At 37.0% G+C, this 23029-nt stretch overlaps 1 protein-coding gene across 1 annotated transcript; it reads left to right on the top strand.

Annotated features, from left to right (window-relative positions):
- Positions 1-19913: 19913 nt before the first annotated feature.
- LOC146734978 (uncharacterized) lies at positions 19914-20645 on the top strand. The gene has a single exon (XM_085507297.1). It carries the CDS (start codon positions 19914-19916, stop codon positions 20643-20645), a length of 732 nt encoding a protein of 243 aa, XP_085363423.1.
- The last annotated feature ends 2384 nt before the right edge of the window (positions 20646-23029 follow it).

The following is a 23029-nucleotide window of genomic DNA, read 5'->3' as shown; positions in this document are numbered from 1 at the left end:
GACCAAAGAGGTGCAGACTGCAAAAAACAAACAAAAAACTCACCGGCTGGTTTTCTCAGGTAGTCTCCCACGCATGTACTAACCTCGACCGATTGAACTTTACTTTTGGAACTGGTCGATCACCTGACCACTCATCCATCAGAGTCATTTGAAATTAATTGTAATTGACGGCCATTTAATGTTTGGTAATGTTTCAAAATTCTACATCCTTCGAGGGCCACTACGATGTTCAAACGGCATTTTATGATATATTTATTCACTTTCGCGAACTTTTAACTACTGGTCTCGATAATGTAACAACATAGGTAACATTTCCATGTAAATTTGACAACTTTGCACGTGATTTTCACAACTTTGTATGCACTTTGATAATCACTTTTCGCTTGGGTAGTGGTACAATGTACTAACATAAATAGCTTTTTTAGACGTTTACATATTTTTGTTCTAAATTTAACTGCGGGGTTCTCTATGAAATGACTTAGGGGAATATACACGCCAATCCACCGAATTTTCAATCGCTTTTCACATTTTTAGGGTGTGTTTGTTTATTTTACGGCCGGCTCATATGACAGTCTGCTAACATGGGAGGCTTCAAATGGATTTTATTCATTTTTCATACTTTATAACTGGAGGGTTAAATATAACAAAAACTTAGATCAAATAAACACGCAAATCTACCAGCTTTGCAATCGGTTTGGACAACTTTGCACGCTGTTTCAACAGCTTAGACCAAAGAGGTGCAGACTGCAAAAAACAAACAAAAACTCACCGGCTGGTTTTCTCAGGTAGTCTCCCACGCATGTACTAACCTCGACCGATTGAACTTTACTTTTGGAACTGGTCGATCACCTGACCACTCATCCATCAGAGTCATTTGAAATTAATTGTAATTGACGGCCATTTAATGTTTGGTAATGTTTCAAAATTCTACATCCTTCGAGGGCCACTACGATGTTCAAACGGCCTTTTATGATATATTTATTCACTTTCGCGAACTTTTAACTACTGGTATCGATAATGTAACAACATAGGTAACATTTCCATGTAAATTTGACAACTTTGCACGAGATTTTCACAACTTTGTATGCACTTTGTTAATCACTTTGCGCTTGGGTAGTGGTACAATGTAGTAACATAAATAGCTTTTTTAGACGTTTACATATTTTTGTTCTAAATTTAACTGCGGGGTTCTCTATGAAATGATTTAGGGGGAATATACACGCAAATCCACCGAATTGTCAATCGCTTTTCACATTTTTAGGGTGTGTTTGTGTATTTTACGGCCGGCTCATATGACAGTCTGCTAACATGGGAGGCTTCAATGGATTTTATTCATTTTTCATACTTTATAACTGCAGGGTTAGATATAACAACAACTTAGATCAAATAAACACGCAAATCTACCAGCTTTGCAATAGGTTTGGACAACTTTGCACGCTGTTTCAACAGGTTAGACCAAAGAGGTGCAGACTGCAAAAAACAAACAAAAAACTCACCGGCTGGTTTTCTCAGGTAGTCTCCCACGCATGTACTAACCTCGACCGATTGAACTTTACTTTTGGAACTGGTCGATCACCTGTCCACTCATCCATCAGAGTCATTTGAAATTAATTGTAATTGACGGCCATTTAATGTTTGGTAATGTTTCAAAATTCTACATCCTTCGAGGGCCACTGCGATGTTCAAACGGCCTTTTATGATATATTTATTCACTTTCGCGAACTTTTAACTACTGGTCTCGATAATGTAACAACATAGGTAACATTTCCATGTAAATTTGACAACTTTGCACGAGATTTTCACAACTTTGTATGCACTTTGATAATCACTTTGCGCTTGGGTAGTGGTAAAATGTACTAACATAAATAGCTTTTTTAGACGTTTACATATTTTTGTTCTAAATTTAACTGCGGGGTTCTCTATGAAATGACTTAGGGGGAATATACACGCAAATCCACCGAATTGTCAATCGCTTTTCACATTTTTAGGGTGTGTTTGTTTATTTTACGGCCGGCTCATATGACAGTCTGCTAACATGGGAGGCTTCAATGGATTTTATTCATTTTTCATACTTTATAACTGCAGGGTTAGATATAACAACAACTTAGATCAAATAAACACGCAAATCTACCAGCTTTGCAATAGGTTTGGACAACTTTGCACGCTGTTTCAACAGGTTAGACCAAAGAGGTGCAGACTGCAAAAAACAAACAAAAAACTCACCGGCTGGTTTTCTCAGGTAGTCTCCCACGCATGTACTAACCTCGACCGATTGAACTTTACTTTTGGAACTGGTCGATCACCTGACCACTCATCCATCAGAGTCATTTGAAATTAATTGTAATTGACGGCCATTTAATGTTTGGTAATGTTTCAAAATTCTACATCCTTCGAGGGCCACTACGATGTTCAAACGGCATTTTATGATATATTTATTCACTTTCGCGAACTTTTAACTACTGGTCTCGATAATGTAACAACATAGGTAACATTTCCATGTAAATTTGACAACTTTGCACGAGATTTTCACAACTTTGTATGCACTTTGATAATCACTTTTCGCTTGGGTAGTGGTACAATGTACTAACATAAATAGCTTTTTTAGACGTTTACATATTTTTGTTCTAAATTTAACTGCGGGGTTCTCTATGAAATGACTTAGGGGAATATACACGCCAATCCACCGAATTTTCAATCGCTTTTCACATTTTTAGGGTGTGTTTGTTTATTTTACGGCCGGCTCATATGACAGTCTGCTAACATGGGAGGCTTCAAATGGATTTTATTCATTTTTCATACTTTATAACTGGAGGGTTAAATATAACAAAAACTTAGATCAAATAAACACGCAAATCTACCAGCTTTGCAATCGGTTTGGACAACTTTGCACGCTGTTTCAACAGCTTAGACCAAAGAGGTGCAGACTGCAAAAAACAAACAAAAACTCACCGGCTGGTTTTCTCAGGTAGTCTCCCACGCATGTACTAACCTCGACCGATTGAACTTTACTTTTGGAACTGGTCGATCACCTGACCACTCATCCATCAGAGTCATTTGAAATTAATTGTAATTGACGGCCATTTAATGTTTGGTAATGTTTCAAAATTCTACATCCTTCGAGGGCCACTACGATGTTCAAACGGCCTTTTATGATATATTTATTCACTTTCGCGAACTTTTAACTACTGGTATCGATAATGTAACAACATAGGTAACATTTCCATGTAAATTTGACAACTTTGCACGAGATTTTCACAACTTTGTATGCACTTTGTTAATCACTTTGCGCTTGGGTAGTGGTACAATGTAGTAACATAAATAGCTTTTTTAGACGTTTACATATTTTTGTTCTAAATTTAACTGCGGGGTTCTCTATGAAATGATTTAGGGGGAATATACACGCAAATCCACCGAATTGTCAATCGCTTTTCACATTTTTAGGGTGTGTTTGTGTATTTTACGGCCGGCTCATATGACAGTCTGCTAACATGGGAGGCTTCAATGGATTTTATTCATTTTTCATACTTTATAACTGCAGGGTTAGATATAACAACAACTTAGATCAAATAAACACGCAAATCTACCAGCTTTGCAATAGGTTTGGACAACTTTGCACGCTGTTTCAACAGGTTAGACCAAAGAGGTGCAGACTGCAAAAAACAAACAAAAAACTCACCGGCTGGTTTTCTCAGGTAGTCTCCCACGCATGTACTAACCTCGACCGATTGAACTTTACTTTTGGAACTGGTCGATCACCTGACCACTCATCCATCAGAGTCATTTGAAATTAATTGTAATTGACGGCCATTTAATGTTTGGTAATGTTTCAAAATTCTACATCCTTCGAGGGCCACTACGATGTTCAAACGGCATTTTATGATATATTTATTCACTTTCGCGAACTTTTAACTACTGGTCTCGATAATGTAACAACATAGGTAACATTTCCATGTAAATTTGACAACTTTGCACGAGATTTTCACAACTTTGTAGGCACTTTGATAATCACTTTGCGCTTGGGTAGTGGTACAATGTACTAACATAAATAGCTTTTTTAGACGTTTACATATTTTTGTTCTAAATTTAACTGCGGGGTTCTCTATGAAATGACTTAGGGGAATATACACGCCAATCCACCGAATTTTCAATCGCTTTTCACATTTTTAGGGTGTGTTTGTTTATTTTACGGCCGGCTCATATGACAGTCTGCTAACATGGGAGGCTTCAAATGGATTTTATTCATTTTTCATACTTTATAACTGGAGGGTTAGATATAACAAAAACTTAGATCAAATAAACACGCAAATCTACCAGCTTTGCAATCGGTTTGGACAATTTTGCACGCTGTTTCAACAGCTTAGACCAAAGAGGTGCAGACTGCAAAAAACAAACAAAAACTCACCGGCTGGTTTTCTCAGGTAGTCTCCCACGCATGTACTAACCTCGACCGATTGAACTTTACTTTTGGAACTGGTCGATCACCTGACCACTCATCCATCAGAGTCATTTGAAATTAATTGTAATTGACGGCCATTTAATGTTTGGTAATGTTTCAAAATTCTACATCCTTCGAGGGCCACTACGATGTTCAAACGGCCTTTTATGATATATTTATTCACTTTCGCGAACTTTTAACTACTGGTATCGATAATGTAACAACATAGGTAACATTTCCATGTAAATTTGACAACTTTGCACGAGATTTTCACAACTTTGTATGCACTTTGTTAATCACTTTGCGCTTGGGTAGTGGTACAATGTAGTAACATAAATAGCTTTTTTAGACGTTTACATATTTTTGTTCTAAATTTAACTGCGGGGTTCTCTATGAAATGATTTAGGGGGAATATACACGCAAATCCACCGAATTGTCAATCGCTTTTCACATTTTTAGGGTGTGTTTGTGTATTTTACGGCCGGCTCATATGACAGTCTGCTAACATGGGAGGCTTCAATGGATTTTATTCATTTTTCATACTTTATAACTGCAGGGTTAGATATAACAACAACTTAGATCAAATAAACACGCAAATCTACCAGCTTTGCAATAGGTTTGGACAACTTTGCACGCTGTTTTAACAGGTTAGACCAAAGAGGTGCAGACTGCAAAAAACAAACAAAAAACTCACCGGCTGGTTTTCTCAGGTAGTCTCCCACGCATGTACTAACCTCGACCGATTGAACTTTACTTTTGGAAATGGTCGATCACCTGACCACTCATCCATCAGAGTCATTTGAAATTAATTGTAATTGACGGCCATTTAATGTTTGGTAATGTTTCAAAATTCTACATCCTTCGAGGGCCACTACGATGTTCAAACGGCATTTTATGATATATTTATTCACTTTCGCGAACTTTTAACTACTGGTCTCGATAATGTAACAACATAGGTAACATTTCCATGTAAATTTGACAACTTTGCACGAGATTTTCACAACTTTGTATGCACTTTGTTAATCACTTTGCGCTTGGGTAGTGGTACATTGTACTAACATAAATAGCTTTTTTAGACGTTTACATATTTTTGTTCTAAATTTAACTGCGGGGTTCTCTATGAAATGACTTATGGGAATATACACGCCAATCCACCGAATTTTCAATCGCTTTTCACATTTTTTTGGGTGTGTTTGTTTATTTTACGACCGGCTCATATGACAGTCTGCTAACATGGGAGGCTTCAATGAATTTTATTCATTTTTCATACTTTATAACTGCAGGGTTAGATATAACAACAACTTCGATCAAATAAACACGCAAATCTACCAGCTTTGCAATCGGTTTGGACAACTTTGCACGCTGTTTCAACAGGTTAGACCAAAGAGGTGCAGACTGCAAAAAACAAACAAAAAACTTACCGGCTGGTTTTCTCAGGTAGTCTCCCACGCATGTACTAACCTCGACCGATTGAACTTTACTTTTGGAACTGGTCGATCACCTGACCACTCATCCATCAGAGTCATTTGAAATTAATTGTAATTGACGGCCATTTAATGTTTGGTAATGTTTCAAAATTCTACATCCTTCGAGGGCCACTACGATGTTCAAACGGCCTTTTATGATATATTTATTCACTTTCGCGAACTTTTAACTACTGGTATCGATAATGTAACAACATAGGTAACATTTCCATGTAAATTTGACAACTTTGCACGAGATTTTCACAACTTTGTATGCACTTTGTTAATCACTTTGCGCTTGGGTAGTGGTACAATGTAGTAACATAAATAGCTTTTTTAGACGTTTACATATTTTTGTTCTAAATTTAACTGCGGGGTTCTCTATGAAATGATTTAGGGGGAATATACACGCAAATCCACCGAATTGTCAATCGCTTTTCACATTTTTAGGGTGTGTTTGTGTATTTTACGGCCGGCTCATATGACAGTCTGCTAACATGGGAGGCTTCAATGGATTTTATTCATTTTTCATACTTTATAACTGCAGGGTTAGATATAACAACAACTTAGATCAAATAAACACGCAAATCTACCAGCTTTGCAATAGGTTTGGACAACTTTGCACGCTGTTTCAACAGGTTAGACCAAAGAGGTGCAGACTGCAAAAAACAAACAAAAAACTCACCGGCTGGTTTTCTCAGGTAGTCTCCCACGCATGTACTAACCTCGACCGATTGAACTTTACTTTTGGAACTGGTCGATCACCTGACCACTCATCCATCAGAGTCATTTGAAATTAATTGTAATTGACGGCCATTTAATGTTTGGTAATGTTTCAAAATTCTACATCCTTCGAGGGCCACTACGATGTTCAAACGGCATTTTATGATATATTTATTCACTTTCGCGAACTTTTAACTACTGGTCTCGATAATGTAACAACATAGGTAACATTTCCATGTAAATTTGACAACTTTGCACGAGATTTTCACAACTTTGTATGCACTTTGTTAATCACTTTGCGCTTGGGTAGTGGTACATTGTACTAACATAAATAGCTTTTTTAGACGTTTACATATTTTTGTTCTAAATTTAACTGCGGGGTTCTCTATGAAATGACTTAGGGGAATATACACGCCAATCCACCGAATTTTCAATCGCTTTTCACATTTTTAGGGTGTGTTTGTTTATTTTACGACCGGCTCATATGACAGTCTGCTAACATGGGAGGCTTCAATGAATTTTATTCATTTTTCATACTTTATAACTGCAGGGTTAGATATAACAACAACTTCGATCAAATAAACACGCAAATCTACCAGCTTTGCAATCGGTTTGGACAACTTTGCACGCTGTTTCAACAGGTTAGACCAAAGAGGTGCAGACTGCAAAAAACAAACAAAAAACTTACCGGCTGGTTTTCTCAGGTAGTCTCCCACGCATGTACTAACCTCGACCGATTGAACTTTACTTTTGGAACTGGTCGATCACCTGTCCACTCATCCATCAGAGTCATTTGAAATTAATTGTAATTGACGGCCATTTAATGTTTGGTAATGTTTCAAAATTCTACATCCTTCGAGGGCCACTGCGATGTTCAAACGGCCTTTTATGATATATTTATTCACTTTCGCGAACTTTTAACTACTGGTCTCGATAATGTAACAACATAGGTAACATTTCCATGTAAATTTGACAACTTTGCACGAGATTTTCACAACTTTGTATGCACTTTGATAATCACTTTGCGCTTGGGTAGTGGTAAAATGTACTAACATAAATAGCTTTTTTAGACGTTTACATATTTTTGTTCTAAATTTAACTGCGGGGTTCTCTATGAAATGACTTAGGGGGAATATACACGCAAATCCACCGAATTGTCAATCGCTTTTCACATTTTTAGGGTGTGTTTGTTTATTTTACGGCCGGCTCATATGACAGTCTGCTAACATGGGAGGCTTCAATGGATTTTATTCATTTTTCATACTTTATAACTGCAGGGTTAGATATAACAACAACTTAGATCAAATAAACACGCAAATCTACCAGCTTTGCAATAGGTTTGGACAACTTTGCACGCTGTTTCAACAGGTTAGACCAAAGAGGTGCAGACTGCAAAAAACAAACAAAAAACTCACCGGCTGGTTTTCTCAGGTAGTCTCCCACGCATGTACTAACCTCGACCGATTGAACTTTACTTTTGGAACTGGTCGATCACCTGACCACTCATCCATCAGAGTCATTTGAAATTAATTGTAATTGACGGCCATTTAATGTTTGGTAATGTTTCAAAATTCTACATCCTTCGAGGGCCACTACGATGTTCAAACGGCATTTTATGATATATTTATTCACTTTCGCGAACTTTTAACTACTGGTCTCGATAATGTAACAACATAGCTAGCATTTCCATGTAAATTTGACAACTTTGCACGAGATTTTCACAACTTTGTATGCACTTTGATAATCACTTTTCGCTTGGGTAGTGGTACAATGTACTAACATAAATAGCTTTTTTAGACGTTTACATATTTTTGTTCTAAATTTAACTGCGGGGTTCTCTATGAAATGACTTAGGGGAATATACACGCCAATCCACCGAATTTTCAATCGCTTTTCACATTTTTAGGGTGTGTTTGTTTATTTTACGGCCGGCTCATATGACAGTCTGCTAACATGGGAGGCTTCAAATGGATTTTATTCATTTTTCATACTTTATAACTGGAGGGTTAAATATAACAAAAACTTAGATCAAATAAACACGCAAATCTACCAGCTTTGCAATCGGTTTGGACAACTTTGCACGCTGTTTCAACAGCTTAGACCAAAGAGGTGCAGACTGCAAAAAACAAACAAAAACTCACCGGCTGGTTTTCTCAGGTAGTCTCCCACGCATGTACTAACCTCGACCGATTGAACTTTACTTTTGGAACTGGTCGATCACCTGACCACTCATCCATCAGAGTCATTTGAAATTAATTGTAATTGACGGCCATTTAATGTTTGGTAATGTTTCAAAATTCTACATCCTTCGAGGGCCACTACGATGTTCAAACGGCCTTTTATGATATATTTATTCACTTTCGCGAACTTTTAACTACTGGTATCGATAATGTAACAACATAGGTAACATTTCCATGTAAATTTGACAACTTTGCACGAGATTTTCACAACTTTGTATGCACTTTGTTAATCACTTTGCGCTTGGGTAGTGGTACAATGTAGTAACATAAATAGCTTTTTTAGACGTTTACATATTTTTGTTCTAAATTTAACTGCGGGGTTCTCTATGAAATGATTTAGGGGGAATATACACGCAAATCCACCGAATTGTCAATCGCTTTTCACATTTTTAGGGTGTGTTTGTGTATTTTACGGCCGGCTCATATGACAGTCTGCTAACATGGGAGGCTTCAATGGATTTTATTCATTTTTCATACTTTATAACTGCAGGGTTAGATATAACAACAACTTAGATCAAATAAACACGCAAATCTACCAGCTTTGCAATAGGTTTGGACAACTTTGCACGCTGTTTCAACAGGTTAGACCAAAGAGGTGCAGACTGCAAAAAACAAACAAAAAACTCACCGGCTGGTTTTCTCAGGTAGTCTCCCACGCATGTACTAACCTCGACCGATTGAACTTTACTTTTGGAACTGGTCGATCACCTGACCACTCATCCATCAGAGTCATTTGAAATTAATTGTAATTGACGGCCATTTAATGTTTGGTAATGTTTCAAAATTCTACATCCTTCGAGGGCCACTACGATGTTCAAACGGCATTTTATGATATATTTATTCACTTTCGCGAACTTTTAACTACTGGTCTCGATAATGTAACAACATAGGTAACATTTCCATGTAAATTTGACAACTTTGCACGAGATTTTCACAACTTTGTATGCACTTTGATAATCACTTTGCGCTTGGGTAGTGGTACAATGTACTAACATAAATAGCTTTTTTAGACGTTTACATATTTTTGTTCTAAATTTAACTGCGGGGTTCTCTATGAAATGACTTAGGGGAATATACACGCCAATCCACCGAATTTTCAATCGCTTTTCACATTTTTAGGGTGTGTTTGTTTATTTTACGGCCGGCTCATATGACAGTCTGCTAACATGGGAGGCTTCAAATGGATTTTATTCATTTTTCATACTTTATAACTGGAGGGTTAGATATAACAAAAACTTAGATCAAATAAACACGCAAATCTACCAGCTTTGCAATCGGTTTGGACAATTTTGCACGCTGTTTCAACAGCTTAGACCAAAGAGGTGCAGACTGCAAAAAACAAACAAAAACTCACCGGCTGGTTTTCTCAGGTAGTCTCCCACGCATGTACTAACCTCGACCGATTGAACTTTACTTTTGGAACTGGTCGATCACCTGACCACTCATCCATCAGAGTCATTTGAAATTAATTGTAATTGACGGCCATTTAATGTTTGGTAATGTTTCAAAATTCTACATCCTTCGAGGGCCACTACGATGTTCAAACGGCCTTTTATGATATATTTATTCACTTTCGCGAACTTTTAACTACTGGTCTCGATAATGTAACAACATAGGTAACATTTCCATATAAATCAACAGTGAAGAATCATTCGAATTTACGATTTCCGAGTGCCGACAAACACGCTCATTACGCGTGAACTCAAAAAGAACCAAAATCTACGTAAAATTATTTCTGGTTTTGACAAATACCGGATCAACAGTCATACACAGACACTAATAATTTACGAATTTACACAGTGAATATTACAAAAGTTCGTAGTTGTTCAAAAAACAATCTCGGATCTGTAATTTGTAGTAAGTTCATGGCCATCTTCAAAGTCAAAACCCTCAAAGTCGAAGTCGGCGTCACTGTCGCTGTCTAACAAGATCCCTACAGCTTCGTCCTCAAGTTTGTCGATGTCGTCGCACACAATTTTGACTTAGCAAGATTTGTTTGAATCATTTCTATAATTAAACAGAAACCAAACCGCCCTGTTCAGGGCCATGACATATTTCAAAAAAAAGAACCATATACATTTTTGTTGACTGGTAAAAAATCTTGAAAAAACAAACAAATGTAAACTGCGTAAATAGTGGTGACCCAATGCGCTGCTCTATTTATTTCACAGCTATTTTGCGTTTACTCCTCATTTTTACGCAATTGACATTTATTTTTCAAAATTGTTTATCAGAATCACAACAGAATGCAAGGAAGTCGGCTGTTAATACAACGGACAAAAACAGTTTTTTTTTTATTTTTTATTATTTTATTACAGGTGTAGAAAACAACTGGGGGTATGCTAGTGTTAAACTTCAGACTGTGCACACAAAAAAGATTTAAATAAACAATAAGCTTTAACGTTGTATTTCCTTGATTCCGTATAATCCTGTAGTCTGGACTTGATAACAGTTGCGACCATAGAGGGCGCTGTAATCCAAATGATAATAATTATAAAAATATAACATGCAAAAACACATCAAATACATTGACCATACGTTTATTCGTTATTTGACACTGTCATCAATGAGCACATAGTAAATCACACAACACAATAATAATTCCTATAGCAGCTGATATGTCTCAAATATTCAGTGCTATTTGTCTCCATAGCAACAGTCAAATGGAGTATATATCCACTCCACAATATAGAAACAACATGATACATAAAATGAAATAGTTAAGGACTAGTTCCGTCACTAACAACTAGGTCAATCCAATGCAAACACTCCAATTATAACGTGGGGAATTGCCCGTTTTGTGGAATTCAAAAATAGCCAAACAACTAAATTGCAATACAATTCCTGATGCAACGTTGTAAATCCACACTCATGCTAAACTCATCCAATGTGATAGTGTAACACCAGGAAAAAATCATATGATTCAATATACTAAATAACCCACGCTCGTCAGTTGCGATTGTTTACAGTTATCGTTGAATTCAAACTACATGGAGTGGGAACACACAATCGTAGTTGCAGTTAGTTTGTACAAACCTCCAGCAAATCTTCTTTGTTGGTCAGCGATGAGCCACAGTTCCAGGAATACACTCGCCACAATTTCTCCAAAACGCTGGTCGGTGCTGTTGTTACGGCAATGCGATGGTTAGCAGTTCGTCTCGGCAAATGTCGGCGAAACTTGAAGCTGGGCGACGATTTCCATGGAAGGCGGTAGAAAGTTAATCAACGACTCTCACCTCCGGGTGTGCTTTAGCTGTTCAATCAGGTTACTTGCAGTCACTCCGGTGTTCGGCGCTTCCTGCAATACGGTCTGGCACTGATTTGATAGTTAATTCAGGCAGAAATTGAGATGTTTCTTGAATGCCCGGGTAAGAAAGTTTCTATCAATGGCGGTCTCGTGGCTTCCAACTGCGCGCGCACGCAGTACAAAATGTCAACAATTTGAAATTCCGTGGTTTATTGTGATGACGCGTTGGGTACATCTATGTGATTATGAAATATGAAATAAAATACGCAATCATCCAAACCTCTCATACGTATCGAGTGACCTAATAAACTACCAAAACCCTGTAAACATGGGACAAAATACAATGTTCCAGGATAAAACAAAAAGAACAAATCTCCTAATCTGTAAAACATCAGCCAATTAAATTGGGCTGAAAACAAGGTGTGACACTAGGATAGAAAGTCTACTTCAAAGTTTGTGTACAAGTCAACTGTCATGTCGACTTGTTGTTTTATTCTGCAAACAGTTCAGGCCAAACTTTGAAATGAATCAGAAAAACCTGACTAAGTGATTAACGTTTGCTGTGAATACAATGGACAAGATCATGTACAGTTTTACCTCTAGAAATTGTCTTGTGGTGTGAAATAGAGATTTCATGATTACTGTAGTGAGTCCTACGCATGCTACTTTTGAACTTGTTCTGGTTAATAGAATCACATGGATACTGTCAACAACTATAGAAAGGTTCATAACAGAAATGAGTGATGATATCGCCAAATTAAAAAAAGATATATATGTATATATTATTCACACAAATATGCAAGAACTCATGAAAAACGCCTGGGGACAAACACAATTTACTAACACATTTTTAGTTATTTTATGCCATTTGTGTGATTTCAAATAAGATCTTTGTCACATCTCATACAAGTTGTGTACCCTTTGTCTTATATATTCTTGATATAATCAAACTAGAAAGCATATATGTCATCAATGATAAACATTCGCTATAGTACGTCAATCACAACACAAGGATTGTTTTAAAATTTACTAGCCATTTGTTTCATTACAGATTATCCATTAAGAAGTTTTGGATATGGTCAAAAAAGATACCAAACTAAAGTCCTTCCCCGTGTATCTATTTTGTGTTGCCATGAATAAAATGTTCTACTAGGTCATCTCTCACAGTTCTGTATATATTTCTGTTTTTTTCTTCTCAACTGTTATCACCTTTTACAAAATATACAGTCACACATTCTTAGTTCCTATCGGATGTAGTCAGTATGGGAACTTATGCTTAAGGTCTGTCTGTCTGCCAATTTTGATCAGAGTTTGTACAAAGACAATCAATGCACATTGATTACTTTTTACAACTAACAACTGGTTGTTAAAAAGAAATAAAAATCAACCTATCTTGACTGATTTCATTCAAACTTGGTTTTGACTTGATTGTGTGACTGGTGACAAATGTTTTGTTTTTTACCATATTTCAGACATGCCTTATTTAATTTTTTTAAAGTTATTATTTAGACAAAACTTGTTAATTTGGACAAATACAAATAGGGACTAATATCATTGAAAAATTAATTGTTTTAGAAAAATGAAAAAAAAAATGCTTCGAAGAATTAGTTTTTAATACATTTATTCATTTCAACTTACGGTATTCATAGAATTATTATCATATGAATAAAAATGTGTAGGTGTTTTAAAACTTTAGAATTGTGTTCTTCTTCATGATTTTAGTTTTTGTATAATGTACTTCAACTCTTCGATAAGTAAATTGGATGTGATAAATAGAATTGTCTCCAACTGTGACCTATAGAACTGTATGCATGTAAAAGTCCACCAGTCAGCTATTTTGAATCAGAGGCTATTACATCCAAGATGATTGATCTGAGAGCTCTTACTCCCATTAGTTTTGTGATGGTGCAGCGTTAGACCATGGTGCTGGCATCTTGGGCACTGGAAGTCGTGTAAAGGTCAGACGATGATAAACTCACACACACAGTGACCTGTTACAAGACTTTGCTGTTGTGGAATAGTTCTTAGGGATTTACCAGGACACCGACAGTTAGCTTACCCAAAACTAGTGTTTGTGACACGTCCATTGCCAGACAACACTGGCATAGGAGAAACTGGCAGACTGAATTTTGCCCAATTTGGTCAGAGTTCGCAATAGAACATAAGCTATGATGGTGTTTTGGATGTCTCTGTCAATCTGTTCGAGCGTCTTGACCTTGTTTCCCTTTGCTTATTGAGGTAGGTCACCATCGTGACATTGTCATATCTCACCAATGGCTAACTGAGTGGGCTTCCGGAAACCTTGGGTCTTGAGGTCCGGCATGTATGCCCAACAGCCATCTCCCTGAGGCATTCATCAAATGAAAAGCATTTAGAATATGAAATATACAAGTATGTGCTTCTGTAAATAAAACAACTGCAGAGATACAAACCATTGCGATTTCAGTGTAATTATTATGGAATTGAGGGCCAAACTGCATTGTTTCAATACAGGGAATAATTACAATGATGTTACTGTACTCGTCCGACTCAGTGCCCATCCTCCACTTTTGGGGCATTTCTACTACTGATCCAGGGTTCACGTTCGGCCAAGTGCCAATCCTTTCCAAAATTTCACTGGCTTGTCATAAAAGCTGGTCTTGGAGCATTGTTTGACTTTTCCGAATACCGGTAATCAAATTTATATTATACAACATTTATAACAACCTAGACTATAGTGACTGTAGCCGCGATTTAGTTTTATTGTATTTTTATTGTACGTTCATATATGATATTTCACGATATACGTTCTTTTTCTGGAACATTTGGACAGAAAAGTCAATTCATCGATAGCACTCGACGGAGATAGATCCCAAATCGTTTTTACCTGAAAGCCGGAAAACTGAGGTCAGTTACTCCCTAGACAATTAGTAATAATGGTCTGATGTAGCAAAGTACCAACTATTGTAATTCAGTTTAGAAGTATTTAGAGATTATATTTGTATTGTTGAGGTGAGACCGCCTTTGTGTGTCAATTCTTTTCCTACTTCAATATACTGATGGTCAAGCTACGTGAGGGACGAGTAAATATGAATAGTATCTAATTAGAAAGCTATAAAGGTACAAGGGTGCGCGTATATGAGTGAAAACGGTGTGATCAACAGAAATTGTGATATAGGGCGTCGTTGAAAGACTGAAATGTACCGATATGGGAAGCGACGTTTGAGTTATTTGCGACGTCACGAAATCAAGAGTTTTCCGTGGATAACGTCACCGTCATTCAGTAAAATAAGAAGATATTAGAACATGAGTAAGTAGTTCATTATTAAGTGAGATCTGAAACTTGTTCTACGAACGCGAAAACGTATTTCTGCTGAGTTCCAATTCGCGTTCATAACTGATCGTTTTCTACAAACACTGGAACGTATTTCTGATTAATTACAAGTCGCGTACTAAACTGATCGTTCTAGAACACTATGCTTTGAAGTATTTCGAATTTGCGAACCATCTGTAATAGTATTTCCTGCTACCGATTAATTTTTGAGTATTGACTAGCGTGTATCAGCATATTTTATAACAGTGACATCTGTCCACATAGTGCATGTTAATCGTCAAAATGAGTAACATAGAAACACAATCGGAAATATACATATGTACTAAATCTAAACTGGCGGACAGCAAATCTAATGAGGAAAGTGGCGACATCAAAGCGTCATCATGATTATTTGGCAAAGGTGACCACACCACTACAATTATTAAAATTGATACAATACCAAAGTGTGTATCAATTAAAATACAAGAGTCTAAAGAAGACCAAATAAATAGATTGGAAGCTTCCAGGTCAGCATACCTTGATAAAGTTACCGAGAAATGGCATCAGATCTAAATTGTATTGCTAGATAAGAATCACGCTCCTCACGTTGAACATCAATTACAGGAATGGCATGGAATGGATTTCAAACAGGCTGATAATAAGTACAGACAGTTATAACCCCAAGAGAGCAAAATATTAGACTATGACGCCTGGGTAGCTCCACGAAAGTAGAGAATTGGTGGCGATCTTTCCAGAGATGTGGATGACATTAAACCATCAAGATTACATGGAATATGTACCAAGATCTCATGATAGTATTAGAAGTAAATTATCGTCACAAGCTGGTAGTCGTTCTACTCGTGTTAAAATTAATACGTACAAGGTAAGCATATTGGCTAAAAAAGCTGAGTTGATGACGCGTACTTCCACATTGAAAGAAAGACAACAACTACCTTAACGACGCATTAAGGCAAAACGGGAAATGGAGCTGTTTGATTTAAAAACTGAACAGGAAATATAAATGTTTGACATAAGGAATGAAATCGCTGTACAAGATGCAAAGCTTGAAGTTTATAAGGCATATGAAACAAGTTGAGAAGTCACAGAACGACAATATTTGCAAGCAGCATTTGAACCAGAAATAAAAGAAAATGCCACAAATCGTAAAATCACAAATACAAGTAATGGTGGTACATACAACACTGAAAAACAAGATGACAAAAAGAAAAGCCACGGTATTAATAATAGTGTATCATACTAAATAAAGGAAATCACTTGGATACCAGCAGTAATGGCTATATAAATTCACATGACAGTCGATTGTTGGAACTGACACAACTGAATTTCAGAGGAGACCCACTGAAATATAAAAGATTCATCCAGGCATTTAAGCATGGTATAGAAGTCAATACAGACAACCCAGAAGATAGGCTTTATTTCTTAGAGCAGTACACAGAGGGTGAACCAAAAGAAACCGTCAGTAATTGCATATATATAGAACCTATATATGGAAATGGTTAAGCTACAGCAAGAAAATTGCTAGATGAAAAATATGGTGACCCACACAGAATAGAAATGACATACACAACATACACAGGTGAAGTCAGAAGATAAAGTTCGACTAAATGATTTCTTGATATTCCTGACTAAGTGCCACAATGCAATGCAGGGCAAGGTACATTTAAGGGAGTTGGACAATCACAAAAATATAATGATGTTGGTGGATAAATTACCATATAGAGTGAAAGAACCCTGGAGACGGAAATCGGAGGGCATCATGTTAACCCGACCAGTCCAATTTAAAGATTTGCTCGACTTTATGGTATGACAGCTGAACGCAGTCAGTGTGAAAAGTATACTGCTTTTGCTTTTGTTTGTGTTGCTCAGACACTTCATACCAGATACAAAAGTGTAAAAGGTTTGCCAGTAAAAACAACAAAGACAAGAAGCAGCTGAAAAAGAAATTACTGGGAAGCCAGTAATCATACCAGTTAGAGTAAGAAGTAAGTCTACAGGTTTGTCAACAGAATCCTACGCATTCATAGATACTGGTAGCGAGGATCAGACAACAGCTGAATGTTGGTGGACACAAAACAAGCAGCCTATCAGCTGAGATAGCTTCGCTCAGCAATGCACATTTCAATTGAAGAACTGAATATATCATTAGCAAATGAACAATATCAGTATCAAAGCAACAGGACTTGCTGTTTTCAACAAAATTCAAAAATATCACTTTTCACCAAAAATAATTAGATAATTGAAGATATCACCACGAAATTAAAAACTCTGAAAGAGGTCCACATGTAGTACCTACATATGTGATATAAAAGCAATTGGACTTGCCGTTTTCAACAAGAAATCAAAAATATCACTTTTTACCAAAAAATACAAAATATTCACTTAAATTAGAGAATTAAAGATATCATCACGAAATGAACAAATCTGAGAGAGGTCCACATGTAGTACCTATATATGTAATATCAAAGCAATTGGACTTGCGGTTTTCAACAAGAAATCGAAAATATCACTTTTTACCAAAAATGACAAAAATATTCACAAAAATTAGAGAATTGAAAATATCATCATGAAATGAACAAATCTAAGAGAGGTCTACCCAAGGTACATATACACTAAGTATCAAATCAATCAGGCTTTTAGTTTTCAAGAAGTAGTCGATAAAGGAAAACATTGACACGGACAATCACTCATATGATAAACTCTGCTCGACAAAGTCGACAGCGGAGCTAACAAAGCTGAATCTACACACTGTAACTGGATGTAAAGGAACAGACAGTTATGCAATTAAGGACCTAGAAGTCATGAATTTGAATGATTGTGAAACTAGAATCAACTTTCCCATTGTTTACATACAGCGTGGGATACCTGTCTCTAAAGAGGATATTTTGACACAGCTAGACATACAGTGTTGTTAATACTTGAAAAAGTATATCTACCAAGTATAGATGCAGATATTGGCTTGTTGATTGGTAACAGTGTACCCAAAGCTTTTGAGCAATGGGAAGTAATAAACAGCGAAGATAATGGTCCTTATGCTGTAAAGACAGTTTTAGGATGGGCTGTTAATGGATCCCTGAAAAGGGCTCGTCACAAAGAAGACTCAAGTCAACACAGTTCGCATGCAGTTGTGAACAGAATTCAAATTGGACAAAACCTTAATCAACAGTTAATCAATTACCTAATTTAGAATTCCCAGAAAGAATTATTGATGACAAGCCAGAGAGGTCAATTAACGACAACAAGTTCATGGAAATCATGAAAGCCAAAGTACAAGACATAAATGGACATTACCAGGTACCATTGCCACTTCGTAATGAAGATGGCCAGATGCCAGACAATAGACCAATTGCCGAACAGCGACTGAAACAGCTGAGAAAGAAATTACAAAGAGATCTGTCATATCACCAGGAATATAATCAGTTTATGGAAACTGTATTTGCCAAAGTTTATGCTGAGTCAGTATCATTAGAAGAGATGCCGGGAAAAGAGAGCAAGAAGTGGTATATTCCACATCATGGTGTACGACATCTACAAAAGAAGAAACTGAGGGTTTTATTCAATTGCAGTGCCGAATTCCAGGGGACATCACTCAATAAGGAGTTGTTACAAGGTCCTGATCTAACCGACACATTAGTAGGTGATTGATACGTTTTCGTCTAGAACCAGTTGCATTGATATCCGACATAGAAAGTATGTTTTCACAAGTTAACATATCACAGAGTAGAAAGATTTTCAACGTTTTCTGTGGTGACCTGATGGTGATACAAGCAAGCCTGCAGTAGAGTATAGGATGAAAGTTCATATCTTTGAAGCAACTTCACCACCAAGCTGTGCCAATTACACTTTAAAAGGGACAGCTGAAGATAGTTCAAATACAGAAGCCTTAGTTCTTGATAGTATACGAATCAATTTCTATGGTGATGATATGCTAAAATCTGTGCCTACAATGAAAGAGGGTATAACTTTGGCTAAGAATATTATGACCACTTGTAAGGAAGGTGGCTTACCAAATGGATAAGAATTATAGATGGGTACTGGGAGCAATACCAAAAATAGAGAGAGCTAAAGAAGTTAAAGACTTGAACTTACAAATGGATGAGTTGCCAGTAGAAAGAGCTCTAGGCATGCAGTGGAATGTGGAAGCCGACACATTTGGTTTCAGGAACTGCATCAAAGAAAAGACAACTACCAGAGGAGGCATACTGAGTATTGTCAACTCTATGTTTGACCCATTGGGGTTTGCAGCTCCTGTGATTCTGCCAGCCAAAGTTATACTCCAAGACCCATGTAACAGTAAGTTGAACTGGGATGCTAAAATTCCTGCCAAACAGCATACAAAATTGAATAAGTGGCTGGAGGACCTACGTAAGTTGGAAGAGAACTTCAAGATTAATAGATGCCTGAAACCAGAAAATTTGGTAAACCAATAAATACCTAGTTACACCATTTTTCTGATGCCAGTGAATTGGGTTATGGTGCAGTGTAATACATTAGGATGGTGAATCAGAATGGACAAGTTAATTGTATTATTCTAACAGGCAAAGCCAGAGTGGCACCAATGAAACAAATGACTATTCCACGATTAGAGTTGACAGCAGCAACATTGTCAGTGAAACAGAATAAACTCATACAGAAAAAGATGGAAATGAAAGTGGATGAGACATTTTACTGGACCGATAGCATGACTGAGCTTCGGTACATAAATAAGAAGCATACAAGATTTCACACTTCAGTTGCAAACAGAGTGGCACTGGAACGAGAAGGATCAGTACCTGCGCAGTGGTCATATGTGAACACTAAGGACAACCCAGCAGATGAATGTTCACGAGGACAGTCTATAGATGACTTTCACGAGAATAGTCAATGCATTTATGGACCACGAGTCTCAAGAACAAATCCAATTGCTGAATTAATACAACATTACTCAAATTGGTTCCAGCTAAGGAAGGCAGTTGCATGGCTGTTGAAGTTCGAGAAAAAGTTGAATATCCGATGGGAGAATAAACACCAAGCTGTAGGGCTAATTAAGCAGAATGTAGATTTTGTGTTGACTGTACAAGACATATGTGATGCTGAACTGGCTATCATTAAATTTGAACAACACAGAGTCTTTGCAGAAGAAGTTGCCATACTTAATGGAAAAGAGAAGTATGTGAAGCGAACCAGTCGTCTCTACAAATTGAATCCTGCATTAGGAACATATAGTCTGTTATGGGTAGGCGGTTGATTGAGTCGAGCAAACCTCTCAGACGAGAAAAAACATCCACTGATTTTACCTAAAGATTTTACCTAGATGTATCTGAATTAATCCTACGTGATATTCATGAGAATGGTGGACACTTTAGGAGAAATTACATAATTTGCGAACTAAGAATCCGAAGAAATATTGGATTATATATCAGGGGTAAAATTCTTCTACTCGGGGGTTCTCCACACTTGTCAGGGGGGAAACTCGTCTCGTCTCTCTATCTCGTCCCCTTGAGGTACGGGATCGGGAAAGTCACTTATACTTTACAGTCAAATAAGACACACACAACGAAATACGTTTCAGCTCTCGTCTTAGTCGATCTGTGGAGCACTCTATAAGACACAGCGCCCTGGGGAAAAGTCCCCAAGACTCTCACTAGGCTGAACCAAGACTTGCCCAAGACTGGACTGCCTCAAGGCTCGCCCCTGGACTCTCTCGGACTCTCGACTGCCCAGGACTGCATTCGACTGCGTCTATCGTGGAGTATTCGCCAAGATCAACTCAAAACTCTCTTTATTCATTTTCAAAACTCTAACCAATTACAATGCAGTAAAAAGACTCTAGGGCGTAACCTTCAATCATAAAGCCATTCACACTAAGTACTGAATACGTCATATCTTTTGATTAATCGTTCACTACATTAATAACTATGGATATAAACTGTCAAAATGGCGATGATTATCTGGTAATTAGTTCCAAATCACTGAGCCAAGTTCCGTCCAAAACTTCAAATAGGCCTACACAATGACAGACATAACACAGCAATTCAGCTAATAATCAGCTAATTAAGTCAGTCAACAGATACGCGAAAACAAATTCATGACATATACATGCTAACTCTGCAACAAGAAGTATTGGAATTCAGAAGATGGCTGATTTACCAGTTAAGCGCGTATCTTCTAATGAACCACCATTCACAAGAATGGGTGTTGACCTATTTGGCCCAATTGAAAATAAGAGAAGAAGAAGTGTAGTGAAAAGATATGGAGTAATTTTTACTTGCTTGGCAAATTGTACTGCACATATTGAAATAGCTGAGTAATCGAGTACTGACATCAAAGCATTGAGGCGTTTCATAGCAAGAAGAGGACAGGTGAAGTACATCATATCAGACAATGGAACCAACTTCATCGAAGCCAATAAACAGTTAAAGGAAGAGATAGACAAATGAAATAAAGCAAAGATATCCGGGTTTCTTATACAAAAGGGATTAACTGTAGTTGTAATACGCACCATAAGAAAACTACTGAGATCCATTATGGAACAACAACTGTTAACAGATGAGAGTTTACAGACTTTTATGTGTGAAGTACAATACATAATTAATAGCAGGCCAATCAACAAGCTATCTGATGAAGCTTAAGACATTGAACCACTGACACCTAATATGTTAACAATGAAAGATGTATCTCTCCCACCTAATTTAACAAGAGTTGGCAGAGCCATCTCGATGCTGGGAAAATAAGAGTATTTAAAGGTGTGTTTTGGAGCAATGGATTGGCGAACAGGCAACAAATCACTTTCAAAAACTTTGACTTTGTTTTAATGTTAACTTGAAGTATACATGAGGGTACGTATTATTATTTATTTATTTTGGAAACTCCGGGTTCGGGTGCGTTTCATACAAGAAGATCGATACGAACTACACCGCTGAGTGTAGTAGACATAATCCCGATGGCAATAGGAAGTTCGAAGGCAGCTAATACAGTTGATTTATAACAGACGAAGTAAATGAAAATCACTTTTCAGTTCTCGTTGAGACACAAACGTAATTTAATACACACTACTACACCACGGTCAGTCACACAAAGTCCCCCAAATACAAAAGGGAGTTTTAAATGCACCGGGGAACACGAGACAAACAATTGTGCATACTTAGATGACGACTCCAGGCTATACGCAGCGCGAAAATGGTAATTTAAACTTTGCTCGCAGATTTTCTCGGGCAGATTTACATAATACAGTTCGATAACACGGCCAGTCACATAAAATCCATCAAAAGGGAACTGCATGTCGTATAATGCCAAAACAGTACCATGATTTCACAACTTTCGTAATACGTTTGCTTTTATCGACGTCCACTGTACAACAGTTTAATGTCTTCCCGTTCACAAGAACACAAAGCCTAAACTATCAGAAATTCGTAACACATTTGTAAATTCAATCTATCGAAAAAGTATAAAAAGCATTTTTATAAACAATTTTTATTATATAAATACACTTTGAAAAAAACAAGATTCATAAACATAAATCTATTTGAATACATTCTCACTACAAATTACACAATACTTATTTTCTAATGGAGTTTCTCCACAACACAAACTATTGGAATCATGCACACGTGTGAGTACTTCGGTGACACA

This window comes from Saccoglossus kowalevskii, chromosome 13 (genome assembly GCF_978046115.1).
Source record: "Saccoglossus kowalevskii chromosome 13, keSacKowa6.1, whole genome shotgun sequence".
In the NCBI taxonomy this organism is placed as follows: Eukaryota; Metazoa; Hemichordata; class Enteropneusta; family Harrimaniidae; genus Saccoglossus; species Saccoglossus kowalevskii.
The sequence above is the reverse complement of the archived record's forward strand: the minus strand, read 5'-3'. Positions and strand labels throughout refer to the sequence as shown.